At 40.7% G+C, this 15,309-nt stretch overlaps 1 protein-coding gene across 1 annotated transcript in view; it reads right to left on the bottom strand.

Moving 5' to 3' along the window:
- The window catches only part of pdzd8 (PDZ domain containing 8), a 52,435-nt gene that overhangs the window by 31,259 nt on the left and 5,867 nt on the right, over positions 1–15,309 (bottom strand). The window contains exon 2 of the mRNA XM_077495608.1: positions 12,626–12,751. Coding sequence (XP_077351734.1) covers positions 12,626–12,751 — 126 coding nt within the window. The remainder of the gene's footprint in view (positions 1–12,625; positions 12,752–15,309) is intronic.

The raw sequence follows: 15,309 nt of genomic DNA, 5'->3' as shown, positions 1-15,309 counted from the left end.
TCACTTTTTTTTTTTTTTTTTTTTAGTAACATATTTTTAACTTAAATTCATCTTTATGGTTTGAAATTGAAGAAAACATAAATCATCTCTGAGAAGCTGTTGCCTCTTACTTATCCACTTAAGCCTTAATAAATGCAACTGCTGCCCTCTACTGTGCTCTAAAGGTAAATGCAAAAGCTTCCAATAATGGTATGAAATATCTTTGACCTGTTCCTGACAGGTCAAAGATATTAAGAATTGTTACTGAGCTTTGAAATCTGTAGTTAGTATGTCAGTGAGTGGAAGATCCACAATTTGGATGAGAGTCAGATTTGCTGGACATTTACACGACATTAAAATTGTTCTATGGCATGGAAAACTTCAAGCATCCTAACAGAATTATTATTAAAAATAAGTTGATATGGTCAAACTAAAAAACTCCCTAATTTTATTTATATAGCACCAATTCACAACAGATTATGTGAAGCCACTTTACATATGGGCCAGGCCTAGAACAACACCTCACTCATTAATAAAACCAACTGAACCCCACACGAGCAGAATTTATGGTGACAAAGAAATAGATATACATAGATTTACAAAATGTTACAGTGCTATTGATCTAACTACAGAGGCTGAGCTGAAGCGAAATGTATGTTTTGTCTAACTTTATTCCAATTAAAGATGAGTAGTAGGCTACTTTGCTATATGCCGGTCTTTCTGTACATTTTCATACGTACTCCCTCTCCAAGCGGAGTCCATTTTGTAACAAACAAGTAGAAGGCAATTTCCTTTCAAATTTTAATGTTCTATGTCAGACTTTGGGAATTGTACCACCAAGCTAGTTTGAATATTTACCTGCTAACATAGGGCGAGTATAATGTCCACAAGTTCATCTACTTACTAAGGCTTTCATCCATCCAACAATTTTCCTTATTAATGTCGGAGGAAAGATTTGGGGTGCACTCTGGACTGTTGGCCAAATGATCGTTTTACAGGGCAAAGAGCATTCTGAGTCACATTCAATTTAGAGTATTCCAAAAAAAATAAAAAATAAAAATAAAAATAAAAATAAAATAAAATTAAAAAAAAAACATTCTCGTTTTGGGAACGTGTATGAGTACCCGCAAGAGTATGGGGTGAATATAAAATCCACTACTCTACCAAGCTTCTCACAAAGCTTACAAATTATTTAAATGGACAGTAATGTGAAAAATCAACTTTTTAGCCATGTTTAGTAAGTGGTGTTTTCCTCCATTCGCCCTTCTATGAGAAGTCATTCTGCTCTCGTAGCACCAGCACCCCTTAAAGGGCCTGTCAGTAGGTTTGACAGTTTCTGTTAGTAAACGAACAGTTTCTGTTTGTAAACAAACAATTCAAAATGGGCGCCTCCCATGGCTCAACCCACACAAGCTCAACGTTCACACCCCCTGCCTCTGCCCACCGCCCCCCTGCCTCTGATCACTCTAATCACTCTACTCGTAAACAAACAACCCGTCTGCCTACACGCCCCCCGCCGCTCCAGCCACGCCCACTCCCAACCCCCGCTTTGCGATTGGGTGGAGGGGGAAACAACTGTCTGTCCACAGACACCACCCAGAAATGTCCCGTTGTTGACAAAACAAACACAAAATGGTAAAATATAGGCTGGAGGTTGGGGGTAAATTAAAAAAAAAAAAATCACAACCATACATTAACTTAAGCCTAGAGGAGTAGACTGAGAAGGAGTTAAAGTGTGTGTATCCTGTATTTAAAAAGTGCCTTTTCCAGAGTGAAACTGGCAGACAGCACCTTAAACCCAAGAAAACAAGCGGGTGCTCACTGCTCACTCGATGTTGTCATCAGGTGTGGGCCCACCCCCGCACCGCCTGTGCGGACTAAACACATGCCCACTTTCTCTGAGACCTCCATGCTCACAGGAGAGTGATAAAAGTAGCCTTTATGAGTAAACATTCTTTCCAAATGAATTCAATTATCCTTCACATTTGCAATGCCAATTGGCTGTCTTAAATTCCCAGTAAAGTTCCGTGGTGGCTGACACTTGTGTAAACTACAAGTAAATTTCTGCGCTTCTGAACCTAACTTGATGAATAGTGTAGTGGTTAGTGCGTTCACCCGGTAAGCAGAAGGTCCCGGGTTCGTGTCCCACTCAGGGTTTTTTTCCCCCCTTTTTCTTTCTCTCCTCCCCTCCTCCTCACTACAATTTCTTGAGGCAAGGAGGCGTTTTGTATCAAATGTTAAAGGGATACTTTACTTATTTAGCCATTTTTGGCAGTCAAAGATTAATATTTTGCCTATAATAAATGTGATATTTTCATTATTTTTCCTGTATAATTAGCACCTTTAAAAACACATTTTGCAACTTACTGTCGACTGAAAATGACATCACAAGGGCTCAGGTAACCAATCACAGCTCAGCTTGTGAATGTCACATGACCAAACCTAGAAAACAGGTGAGGTGTGATTGGTTACCTGAGCCATTGTGATGTCATTTTCTGTCGACGGCAAGTTGCAAAATGTGTTTTTAAAAGGTACTAATTGTACATGACAAATAATGAAAGTATCAAATTAATTATAGACAAAATCTAAACTTTTTATTGCTATCATGGGCTAAATAAGTGAAGTACCTCTTTAAATTGAAGACTTGAACAGCCATCCAATTTCCACATTTGAAGACGATGCGGTTGTACTGCAAGGGCTGGTTTGTGTGGCCAGTCAGAGGAGTGCGCGAACGTAGCGCTCCAGAGTTTTGTGAGTGGTGTGCGCAGCAGCCCGCTCAGATAAAAGGGGCGTGGCAACCACATGGGAAGAGTTGGGGGTTTACTGAACCGTGCGTTTTATTCCGCGTTAGAAAAATTGTCAGCAAAATACTGAATATTAAAATTTTTTAAATTAGATTGCCATGGTGTCAATGGTAAGATTTAATCAAAGTATGATAGTTAACCGTGGAAGGGCTTAAAATACCATGATATAATATCTTTAAAATTACGTGTGTTTTTTTTGTTTGTTTGTTTGTTTTGTTTTTTTTAGATATGCCAACAAACTGGAGTTCGATCACATCATTGTAAATTTTGATTTCTCAATTTCAACTAAGCTCTATTCAGATCTTTTGCAAAATAAGATCAATGATTTAAGAGGACCAGGCAATTGGATTGTAATGGACAGAATATGAATTATTAAAATATGAGCATGATCTGACTGTACTATATTCACCACATTAAAGCAAGATTCACACATTCAGTAAGACGTGTATGAGACTTGCCAACAATATTTATCTGTCTCAGGTGTCTCTGGCTAAAAGAGGTGAATATGGACCTTTCAACAAACAAAATACTATACAGTGCAACCACAGCGGTCAAACAAAATCCTTTCCAGATTCTTAGTCAAGAAACATTTGGTTTAGATCAAGTGCTCTGTTCCAGGGCCAAACTGTCACAACCATAAACTATTAAATGTTATAGTACCAGTGAAAACAATCGTCCACGATTGACTCGCGGTGGGTCCTCAGACTCCTCACTAAACATCTGTTCAACAACTTGATTCAACCAACACTGCAGGCTCCAAGAGGCCCTGTACAAAAGTAGTAGCATCGGTCTAAAAAAGGTACCGACAGTTCAATCACTCAATTCAACTTAGGTGCAAAAAAGAAAAAAGAAAGAAAAAAATCTTTCACTTCACTCAAGCGGCAGCGTTTACCTTTACTCAGGACACTACTATAATGTTTGTTTGTTTTAATGCTTGCTAAACTGGGGTGTAGTGAGCAACATTGTGCATAATAGTGGTTCAGATTTCAGAATTGTGTGCTTCAGGGTTTTTTTAGGCATGTTATTTGGTTCCTCAGCTGACTATCAAGTGCTGAACCACACTTTAAAACTACCATGAAACATTGCTTCAAGCCAAAAGATAAAAAAAAAAAAAAAAAAAAAAAAACTCAGTCTAAATTGGACTAGCAAACAGAAACCATTTTACTCACCACAAAGCATTTCAAGAGAAAAATACATAATCGGGCTCTTATGTACAAGCCAAGGTGTATTCAATTTATGAGTTATGCCCAAACAAGTATGTGGAATCTGTGGAATGACGCGGAAAATCTTAGATCTATTGTCCAGAACAGGTGTGTCCAAATCCGTTTCTCGAGCGCCACTATCCTGCATGTTTTAGATGTTTCCCTGGTCCAACATACCTGATTCAAACGATAAGGATGAATCATTATCAGGCTTCTGCCCAGCTTGCTGATCAGTTGATCATTTGAATCAGGTGTGTTGGAGGACGGGTAAACATCTGAAACAAGCAGGCGAGTTGCCCTCAAGGACCAGATTTGGACGACCTTGATCTACAAGTTTGTTTACGTCATTGTCAATGGCAGTGTTTTCCTGTTATTATTAGAGGTGGGAATCTTGGGGCACCTCACGATTCGATTGCGATTACGATTCAGAGGCGACGATTCGATTATAAAACGATTATTGATTTCCCCCCAGGCAGCAGAAAAAAAACAATGTATTTTGGCGCTTTTAATGTTTCGTACATTAGTTACAAAAATAGTACAAAAGTCCTCTCAGGACTAAATAAACTACTATTTCAGTATCAAGTTAACAGTTCAAAACAGTAAATAAAATACTCAAGTCCTCATTCTGTAACAACAGCTTTTAAGTATATTCAGTCTTCAACAGAATAAAACATAGCATTGAGCAAAAATATATTATTTTTATCCACTCAAAAGTGCACTGAGGTATAAATGAAAGACAATGTGAACTACTACTTCAATACAAATGCCTTAAAAAAAAAGTGCTTTCCTGCTTTTTAAGTTGTGTAAAGATGAACATGTAAACATTAAAGTTTCTCAGAGGTACAAAAAAAAAAAAACCCTCAAGTGCTTTTCTGCTTTTTAACTTGTGTAAACATGAACGTGTAAACATTAATGGGATCGTTCGGCTTTTTTAACATGAATCTCAATTTGATCCTCACCTCCCGTGTGTGCGATCAGCGCTGACTTCGGCGTTGGACGAGAGGAAAATAGTCCAGCAAGCTGGCTGGGGTCTCGGAAATAAAGCGTTTTTCTTCTAAAAACTATTTGTTTTCAAAAGCGTGATACATTTCCATCACAATACTCTTTTCTGAATAAAGTCAGACGCCATTACCGCCAGCCACTACTTTTCTGTTCGTTCGTTCGTATCACTGCGCGGCGCCCTGTAGAACGCTAACCGACGCACTGCAGCCAGCTAGCTGATACTTCCGCCTGAAGTCGTTTGCCTTTTCGGAGCAGGTCTGATCTCACGAAGAGGTGGGTTGGTCAGCTCAGCCATGCTTGTTGTTGTTTTGAATCTCGAGGCGTGAGTTGTGGATGTGTACTCTCGGTCCGTCCCAAAAAGCGTCCCGAAGACCGCGCGCGCTACTGCGTTTCAGTTCCGCGTACTTTTCGCTCGTTTCGCTTCCCTTGGCATATTTATATAATCGGAATTTGGACATTTGTGAATCGTTCTCGATTGTTGCACGGCCGAATCGTGAATAATCTAAGAATCGGAAATTTTGCACACCTCTAGTTATTATAAGGCCGTATTTCCTCCATGGTGTGATTAAGTTAGGTGGTCAAACTATAGGTAGCTCAGTGCTTCACTGTTTCTCCAACATTCATTAAGCCACGGCACCAATTTTACATGGGAAAAATTTCACGGCACACCACCAAACAATAATGTGACACATGGTATGAATACTGAAATAATGATTATCTAGTTTCTTACTAGCACGTCTGCCTCCCAGTACTGACGACTCGGGTTCGAGTCCAGTCTCTGGCCTTCCTGGGAGGAGTTTGCATGTTCTCCCCGTGCCTGCGTGGGTCTTCTCCGGGTACTCCGGTATCCTCCCACATTCCAAATACATGCATGGCAGGTTAATTGGGCGCTCAAAATTGTCCCTAGGTGTGCTTGTGAGTGTGGATGGTTGTTTGTCTCTGTGTGCCCTGCGATTGGCTGGCAACCAGTCCAGGGTGTACCCCGCCTACTGCCGATAGCCAGCTGGGATAGGCTCCAGAACCCCCCGCGACCCTTGTGAGGAGCAAGCGGTTCAGAAAATGGATGGATGGATGGATGGATCCAAGGACAACAGCAGTAGCCCACGGCTCTTTTATATAAATAGCTCACAAATGATAGGACAAGGTTACTCACTAACTCATTCACTGCATTTGACAAGTGTACTTGTCAATTATATTTTTTAGAGCGGGGATAGATGGGGGAGAATCTGATTCTGCTCCACTGTAAATGTCAAACTTGGAAAAAACTTTACTGATGCCCAACCACCGGTAGATAACATCATTGCCCGATTTTATACGAAATAAACACAGTTTCAGAGTCCATGGGAGTAATGGCTGTATTTTGTGTTACCTACATTTTTCTACTGTCAATTATAAAAGAACGGGACAAGGCAAAAAGTAGTAGAGTCTATGCTGTCATTTGGTAGATTCGTTTTATATATAATTATTGAACGTAATATCGTGTGAGTAACAACTATGGCCTATGGCCCAGTCCACCCTCTAATTTTTTTTTTTGGTTTGCTTCTTCTAAAGCAAACTCTCTGCAGTTGCATAAACATTCCACAGCTCAGAAAGGATCTAAGTTTGGTTAGGTCTGCAGGTGGTCACTCAACCACAAACAAAGCTCTTTTGAAGCCGCTGACCAGGTGACATAGGAATTTATGCATCTGCCGAAAGAGTTTATTCAAGCCCGACTTCCCGGGGTCCGAGAAAACACCTTCAATGACTTAGAATATAAAAACGACTGATCACAGGAATGTTTATGACCTTTCTTATCAACCACAAAGGATATTCTGGCGTCGCACCCCTCCAGGGGGAACTCCTGGAACGTCTAGATGGCGCAACAGCGCTGCCAAGTGGTGAAACTTGGAACTATCCTTAGTGACAATTCTTACAAGTAACCGCATTTTACACATTTATACCATGATAATTCTTGACAGATAACTGAACTACGAATGATTCATGTTATGTCTTTGTGTGTATGAATGCCCAAGCTCATTTGTACTCCATAAGGAATGAAAGGTAATCAATATCTTTCAGTTCAGTCAGATTAGGCAAGTAGGAACTACCTTATAAATTAGTTTGATGCATTAATTGCGATTGGTGCTAAATATGTTGTGTGGGGAAAACTGATTTGCCAGACTGACCAAATTTAATGCCAAATTATTAATCCCTTTAATAATTTGCTTTTTAAAGTCTGTGTGAGCGAGCAGAAGGGTTTGCCACCGCCTACCGAAGCTCCGCCCAGAGGCTTTAAAAAGACGAGGGGATCCTCTCCTCTCTCGCTCTCTCTTCCGCTCCACGCTTCTTCTACTGACCATCCTCAGGCCAACTACCTGCAAGTTTCCCAGCCTGCTCCAACTTTTTGTTCCAAGAAACTTGTCAAACACGTGGCCCCTTTTGTTCCTGGCAGCAACCATTGCCACGAGAGCAGGCACTCGCTCCACGCCACGCCAAAGCAGGTGCAAACTGCAACGCTGACCCCAAAGGGACTCTTTTACTCCCTTTTTCCTTGTTTTCCCCCTTTTTTTTCTTCACCATCGGTGACTGCCCGCCATCAGCGAGCTCTGCGGCCCCCGGGGTACACTTGGATCGTACCGCCGGACTCAAGGTTGTGCACCCAAGCCGCACCGCATCTCACCTGCTATTCGGTGGCACCCCGCTGCGGTGCAAGCTCACCTCCAACGGCTGGCCGTCCCCGTATGCAGGCACGCCGCGAACCGAGCTCCAACACCTGAAGTCGGACAACGGTCCGGCAGAACCAACCTCGCCGGAGAAACATCTCGCCACCAATCAAGGGACGAGCCGCGCAACTACGTCAGCCCCCGAGCGGCTCGCTTGCTCCCCTGTGGAATACCCCCCCTTTTTTTTTTTTCCTTGCCTTTTTGAATGAACATTGACTATTTTTCCCCCTTTTCCAAAGACCTCCCGTTTCTGCTCGTTCGTCGCAGCACCCATTCTCCTAAGTGCACGTTTGATCCCCAATTTGGCATATCACTGTGTGCAACTTGCGTTTGAAACATATCACAGATCTGGCAAGTTAAATTTCTCTTTTCCTGTTTCCTTATTCGTTCGCATTCTTTCCCTATTTTCATTAGCCTTATTTTATTTCTTTTCTTCTTACGGTAGAATAGGCAGTGGTTTGATTGGCAGTGGTTTGATTCTGTAGTGTAGTAATCGTGAATAAATGCATGTTTTATTAACTCTATTCAGCCTAAGTCATCTGTGTTTCCGAGTGGATTATTATTCTTTTGTTAGTACAACGAACCACTGAATATCGAGTGTGGCGACTTTAGATTATAAATGACTGATGAAGAAAGGATTTTGGTCGTTGGTTTCTCCTGTTAACCAAAGTAAAGCCAACGTGGTGCCCCTAGGAGTTATCGAGGTAAATACAATTTACTTCTGTAACGTCCAGATTATTAATTCGTCCAAAAGACGACCCAATTATCGCTACACGTGGATATTGAAAATTTTTGAATTTTCTAAAATGGCTGGCACTGAATGATCTAATAAGAATTAAAACAGATGAAGGGTGTTATTAAATGTATTTTTTTTTTATTGATTAATTTAAACGTAACACTGTACATGTTTCTTCTGTACCAAATATTCAATGTTTTGTTGAAAAAGCAGTGAAGAAAATGAGTGAATAACTGAATGAAATACAAATAATTTTAATATCATGATTAGAACTGCAACTATCGTCTATGATAACTAGGGTTGTCACAAGAACCGATACTTCGGTGCCAAGTCGATCCCAAGATTCTGAAAATGTGACGGTACTGCCTTTTCTACAATACCCAAAGTACCGATTGGTATTGAGGCGGCATATCTGGCCGCGTCTTTTGTGTTGTTTGGGGGGTGTTTATTTATTTTATTATTATTTTATTTTTATTTTTTTAATCCCACACGCACTCACTCACACAAGCTTACATCATGTAAACTGGGTGGATATGGGCGCTTATCTGGCAACCCACGTTACGTCTAATGACGTCACGTGACTACCCTCCCGCTGCTACAATAACAAGGAAGTAGAGTAACATGCGCGCAACATGACAGCCCGTACATCTGCGTCGTCTTCAACTGCAGAGGCCCCTCAATTATTTGAGAAGAAAAAACACCAAAGTCGCGTATAGAAGTACTTTGGATTTGAGGTTGATGCGCAGGGATTGAGATGCCGAAACCGTTTCCAGACGAAAGGGGAACGCATCCAACTTAGCGAAACATGGACATCCAGACTTGTACCAAGAATTCAACGCAAGTGCATTTGAATTCCCGTGTTATCATTGTTGTCCATATCTAAACTAATAACGTTAGTATGATGACCCCACACTCAATGAGCTGCTTTGCGAAGTAACGTTAGCGTTATGTTCAGCCTCGTCTGTCCCGCATAATAAAGTTGGGTAAAGTTGCCGGGCAGCTAATTTACTGAATCACCTAAAGTAACATTAAACAACCCTCAAATAATATATCAAACGTTATTCGTTATTTTGTTTGTTTGTGTGTGTGAGGCTACGTGCTGAAACTGGTTGTTAAATAAGCAGCACAGTATAAGATTTTTATTTTTTAATGCTACATGCTCTGTGATGCATTTTTCATTTTACAGTATTTTAGTGTTTAGTACTTATTGTTAGTTTGTTTATTTATTGAACATATAAACATAACATATAAACATAAACAAGTAGTAAATAATAATTTAAAGAAGAAACTCATAGCAATTATTTGTGATGGTTTACATGTCCAAAGGGAGTAGGAAGAAGTTAAAAACTTATCTAGTCCTACTCCTTATTCTTTGTATCTTTTAACTTATTTCATTATTAAATACAGTAAATTAATACATTACAATAAAAGAATGTGTAATCCTGCTCATGTAGACAATTACACTTTAACATACGTACATTAGTCAGTAGCGTATGTACTAAGGGTGTCACGATTTCGATTTTTTATCGAAATCGATCGAAATTACGTCACGATTTCGAGCATCGAAATAGAAGAGAGGACACACGATTCGATGCCTCCCCCCCGCCCCCCCCACCCACCAACCCCCCCCCCCCCCCCCCCCCCCCCCGCCGGCGTGCCGCAAGCCTTCCGCAAGGATAGACCTATTTTCTATTTTTGCCGGACGCCGCAGCGGTAGGCCTCCGGCAAATGGCAAGCTAGCACAAAACACATCGAGCGGGACAGGAAGACAGAGGCAGTTTCAAAATAAATTTCCGGTTACCTTTCAGAAAAAAACACTCGCCAGCTCCTATTTCGCAAGCTTATCAGCAGAACGTGACGTGGGCGTCGCCGGGCCATGTGCTCATTCACGGTTTAGACACCAGCGAACATGGACGCGGAGAGGTTTAATAAATTGGAGGTGGAAAACCACAAAATAATATATGACACGGCACATCCTTTTTATAAAGACTGTAATGTATTGTGAGTTTGATGTTCGCGATTGCTTGTTGTGCCCGTCTCGCTTGCCGTACTGAGCGGCAGCCGGACGCGGAAGACAGAAATAAAGAGTGGCGCTCGCCTTGAGCACGCACTGACCCGACTCTCGTTATTAATATACTTTACAAGGACAACCAAAAAAAAAGATGCTGCATGGAATCTCATAGCAGAAGAAGCACAGACTTTCTGTATGTTTGTCGTTGTGAAATGCCACATGATCGCGCGCGCACGGTCCCGCGAGATACGTTGGGAAGTGGGCGGCGACGGAGCTGCCGGACCGCAGCTGTGCGGAGCCGATGTGGATTGACAAAAAAATTGACCCGTCCGGAGCACGCAGTCAAGACGCACCGCACCGCAACCGCAGTCAGTGAAAACCCGGGGTTAGCTGACTTCTCCTGCAGTCATGATGGCAAGCGCGGACAGACACAGCAATGGTGCTTCAAGCCGCTCCCGCTTCTCTCGTCACCAGTTTGGAAACATTTTGCGTTCCCGGTGAGTTATGTCGACAACGTTCACGTTGTCGATAAAAAGACCACAGTTTGCAAGATATGCTATGTGCGCGTACTGTACTCGGCCACGGGAAACACGACAAACATGACGGGACATTTACGCAGGCATCACAAAGATTTAGATTTATCAAATTCAACTAGAAGTGGGAAAACAACGGTCCAACCAACTATTTCATCCTCATTTACAGTGAAACTTCCACACACTTCAGCTCGCGCGAAACGCCAGATCCATAGGTCTATTTATAGCAGCAGACCTGCAGCCTTATTCGGCTGTGGAAAACGCTGGATTCAAACATTTAATTAGTGTACTTGAACCACGCTACAGTATGCCCAGCAACTGTAAATGTTGGGATATAGTTTGTTCAGGCTGTATTTGTTCCATGACTTTGGATACAATATATTTTTTGTTGTTGTTGCACATTATTTTAAGAGGAACACACAGCACACTGTTGTAATCAAAAACAGTCAATAGGTGGCAGGCACCCACTGTGACTTTTTGTTTTTGTTTTTTTATTTTTTATTTTACACTTCAGTAAGAACAAGACGGTTAACTTTATATTGTAAATAAATTCTTTGAATTTGATCATTCCTGCCTAATGTCAATTATCATATATTACATAAATTTACACAAAAATAATATGGAAATTGCATCACCTATATGTAGCCGATCTTTTGAAATAAGATTTACTGTACAATGAATAGAACCAATGATCATAGACTAGCCTTAGCCTACAGAAGCATATGCCTCTGTGTTATAAAGTGGGGGAGCGGAGAAAAAAAAAAAAAAAAAAAAAAAAAAAAAAAAAAAAATCGGAAAAAAAAATCGAATCGTGACCCCAAAATCGAAATTTAAATCGAATCGTGGAGTTGGCGAATCGTGACACCCCTAGTATGTACATTAATTTCTTAGGCATACACAATAATACATCCTCACATATACAATTTTCATTACACTTTCATTACAATAATGCTCTTGAACTTTACTTTTAAACATTTTTTTAAACTCAACAATTGTGCTATTACTGTACTTAGCTAGTACATGCACAGTATTTTTATTTTATTGTTCACTCCATTGTTTAATACATTAATGCACAGTATTTTAATTCAATGCTTTAAAGTGACATGCCAATTGTTCTGTTTAAGCACACAGTATCATTGTTTGTTGTTCGCTCCTAATAAAGGAGTGTATGTTGAAGTACAGAATTTATTGCTTATTTTCTATTTTTACCGTGGTATCGAAATGGCATTGAGAATCGTGGAATTTCAGTGGTATCGGCATCGACTACTAAATTTCTGGTATCGTGACATCCCTAATGATAAACTATGATTCGTGCCCTATACAAAAAACTGTCTCGAGACTTTATAGGGGCCTGCAACAGACAGAGGGAGTTTTACTCCAGGCAAAATTGAAATGGGAGAAAGAAGCTAATATGGTGTTGAGTATTGATGACTGGCAACAGTTAAGTGTGTTACAATGGAAAAGTTATCATTTCTGTCCTATGGGGAGAATTCTGCTGGAAGAGTCTTGTTAGATTTTTAAGTGGTGATTTAGGGACAGCGAAAATATTAGATCCAAAGTCAATTTTGACAAATGCATGTCACAGACATGTCTTTGGCACATTTTAATATGTGGAAAAGTTGAATAATATGAGAACTTTAAATTCAAGTGACTGACCTGCTACATTCAATAAGAGTAACTTTGAGACGGCCTTCCACAAGTCTGCTGTCCTGGATTGACAATTCCAAATCAGAGGTCGATCCCAGAGGTGGCTGCACTTGGAATGGGAAGAAAGGCTTGTATCTGAAAAGAAACAGACATTAAAAATATAATTACTTATTATCGTGGTACAGGCTTGTAGAGAAATACTGTAATCCTATAATTCCAAGGCAAAGTAATTGTTTGAACAATATTTTTCAAATTGTATCAAATTTACCAAGCAAAATATGAAAACAAAACTGCACCTTGGAAAGGTATGGCACGACAGGTGAGAGTTGCATAATTTGTAGGGAGTGTCAAAGTGAAATTTAGGACTACTGTAAGAAATGTGCCAGGTGTGTCTTGATGGAGAACCTTCTGATCCAGTGCAGTGTGCTGCTGGTCAACAAGGAAAGATTCCAGTATCTCAACTAAGGGCTCCAGTTCAACTTTTTGCAATTGGTGCGCCCAACTTTTTTTTTTTTTTTTTTTGACTGCATCGCATACGACACCACAGTTTTATAGCTTCACACTTTAGAAAAATAAATAAATAAATAAAATTGCTGCCTGTTTTTTTTTTTTAGGTAATATTGACAGGTAATACGTCGTGCTGATTGGACGATGCGGCATTGTGCAAGTTTGTTTTGACCAATCATGGCCATGGATGAAAATGTCGTCTTCGTTCTCGTAGGAGGTGGGGGGTAGCTAGCTAGAAATCTTACTAGCTAGAAATGCATGAAGCGCCTCTCGCTGTTCAACATTCAACAAGGAAACGGTGAATAATTCTGCAAGAACAAAATGAATTGCAGAGTCCATTCGTCCATGTTTGTTTGTTTGCCCCGGCGCCAGCACTGGCTTCTTGGTTTCGTCACAGCTGCATGCCCCGCCCCAAACACAATGACGCTCTGTGATTGGTCCGAACCACAACCGGATCAGTGGAAATCAATGGGCTCAGTACAAGATGTATTGTTGGGAGTTTATGAACTCACTAATACCGCGAGAATTCAGAGTGCAGAACAAGGTTAGCACAATTCTACAAGACAGGTAAACTTCCTGAAGAGTATTGGTGCTTGAAGTGCTCTGTCAGTATTGGTTAGGACTGTTTTGAACATACCGGGCCTTAACTTAATGAGACACTTGAGCCGACACGTGGCTGTTGGGATTTTGACATGGCTGTGCCACAGGTTATTGCCTCCCCGGGGAAATAAGTTGTCGCGCACACATGCCATTTTATAGACAGGCTTTTGAAATGACTGAGAATATTGCTTACCATCTTGGAAAATTGTGGTATTTGGGAATATTTAATAATTTATTTCCAATGGAGAGAAATTATTAAATATTCCCACATACCACACACAATATTCTTTAGCCCGCAATTTGGCAACATTAACATAATTTATAGGACTGATCAGGGAACCTTGGTCTACTGTCATGACTTCTCTTGTTCAAGTTCCTCACAAAACCAATACGGATTTTGCTTTGAAAATAAAATGTCCCACAACTGGAGTTATCAGTTTTAATAGGAGCTGTAATGGCTGGATTACCTTTTGTGGGCAGCAGTCCCAGCCCTCCCCTCCACACGACTACCATCTGTGGCAACACAGAAAATCCCAAGGTCCTATTTTGATTCACTCAGGCTGCTCATCATTACATCATCTTCCCACACTCACGCTGCAGGTGATTCACAGACTCACACCATCACCATAGCCAGCTGCATATGTGGCTCAAAATTTACATATATTTTTAACGAAGTAATTTGACACAGAAAGAATGAAACAAACACACACCGCCCAAGGTTGTGTAGTTCAATGTACAACTGTCTTGATCCAGTACACTCACATCCTTCAACATTAATAGGTACTTCTCAGTGCCAATCGAAGGAAATCTTCAAAAGTGATTCAGAGTGGTTAATGAACTATGATATCTCAGAGTTTTAATCATCTTTTGGTTCAAACAAACATTTATTACTGCAGATTTTCCCCTACGATCATATCGAATATTGATTTGAGCTATTCTCGTTAGAGATCGACCGATAATCGGTCGGGCCGATAATCGGGGCCGATATTTGACATATTGGTACATATCGGTATCGGTCTGTTTTATTAATCTGACGGCCGATATGAGCGATCCATTTAAAACTCCGTCTTTTCGCTTCGAATGCAGCCCAGAGCGTCTCTGTCTGTTATGGAGTCCAACTCCAGCAATGTAACGCCCATAGCAGCATTTGATTGGTTAGCCGTGCAAGAGCCAGAACCAATCAGTAGTGTATGCCTGTATCACAGTAGCCGGTCACACACGCACCCACGTACACAACGCGACAGACACATGCTTCGAAGGTAAGTTAAAAGAGAAGAGACTCCGCCGATCGTTTCACCATGATAAGCTAAACACATTGAATTATGTTGTGTATTAAATGCACTATATGAATGGAGCTGCATTGCCTTGCATTGAATCCCCGCTAGCTAACAGTGGTGTGTTCAGCTTAGCATGTAGGCTAACACCCAGTAGCTAATTCGCTACTTGAACTACTCGGGGAGGGAATCACACACATTTTCACTTAATTAAGTAAATAATGTTTGTTAGAAAGGTTCCAAATATTAACAGTTGTCATTATTATATTGTCTAGTTCCATGTTAAGAGTAGAGTAACGTCATTATATTTAC

This window comes from Festucalex cinctus, chromosome 14 (genome assembly GCF_051991245.1).
Source record: "Festucalex cinctus isolate MCC-2025b chromosome 14, RoL_Fcin_1.0, whole genome shotgun sequence".
Lineage (NCBI taxonomy): Eukaryota > Metazoa > Chordata > Actinopteri > Syngnathiformes > Syngnathidae > Festucalex > Festucalex cinctus.
This window is presented reverse-complemented; position numbering and strand designations above follow the sequence as displayed.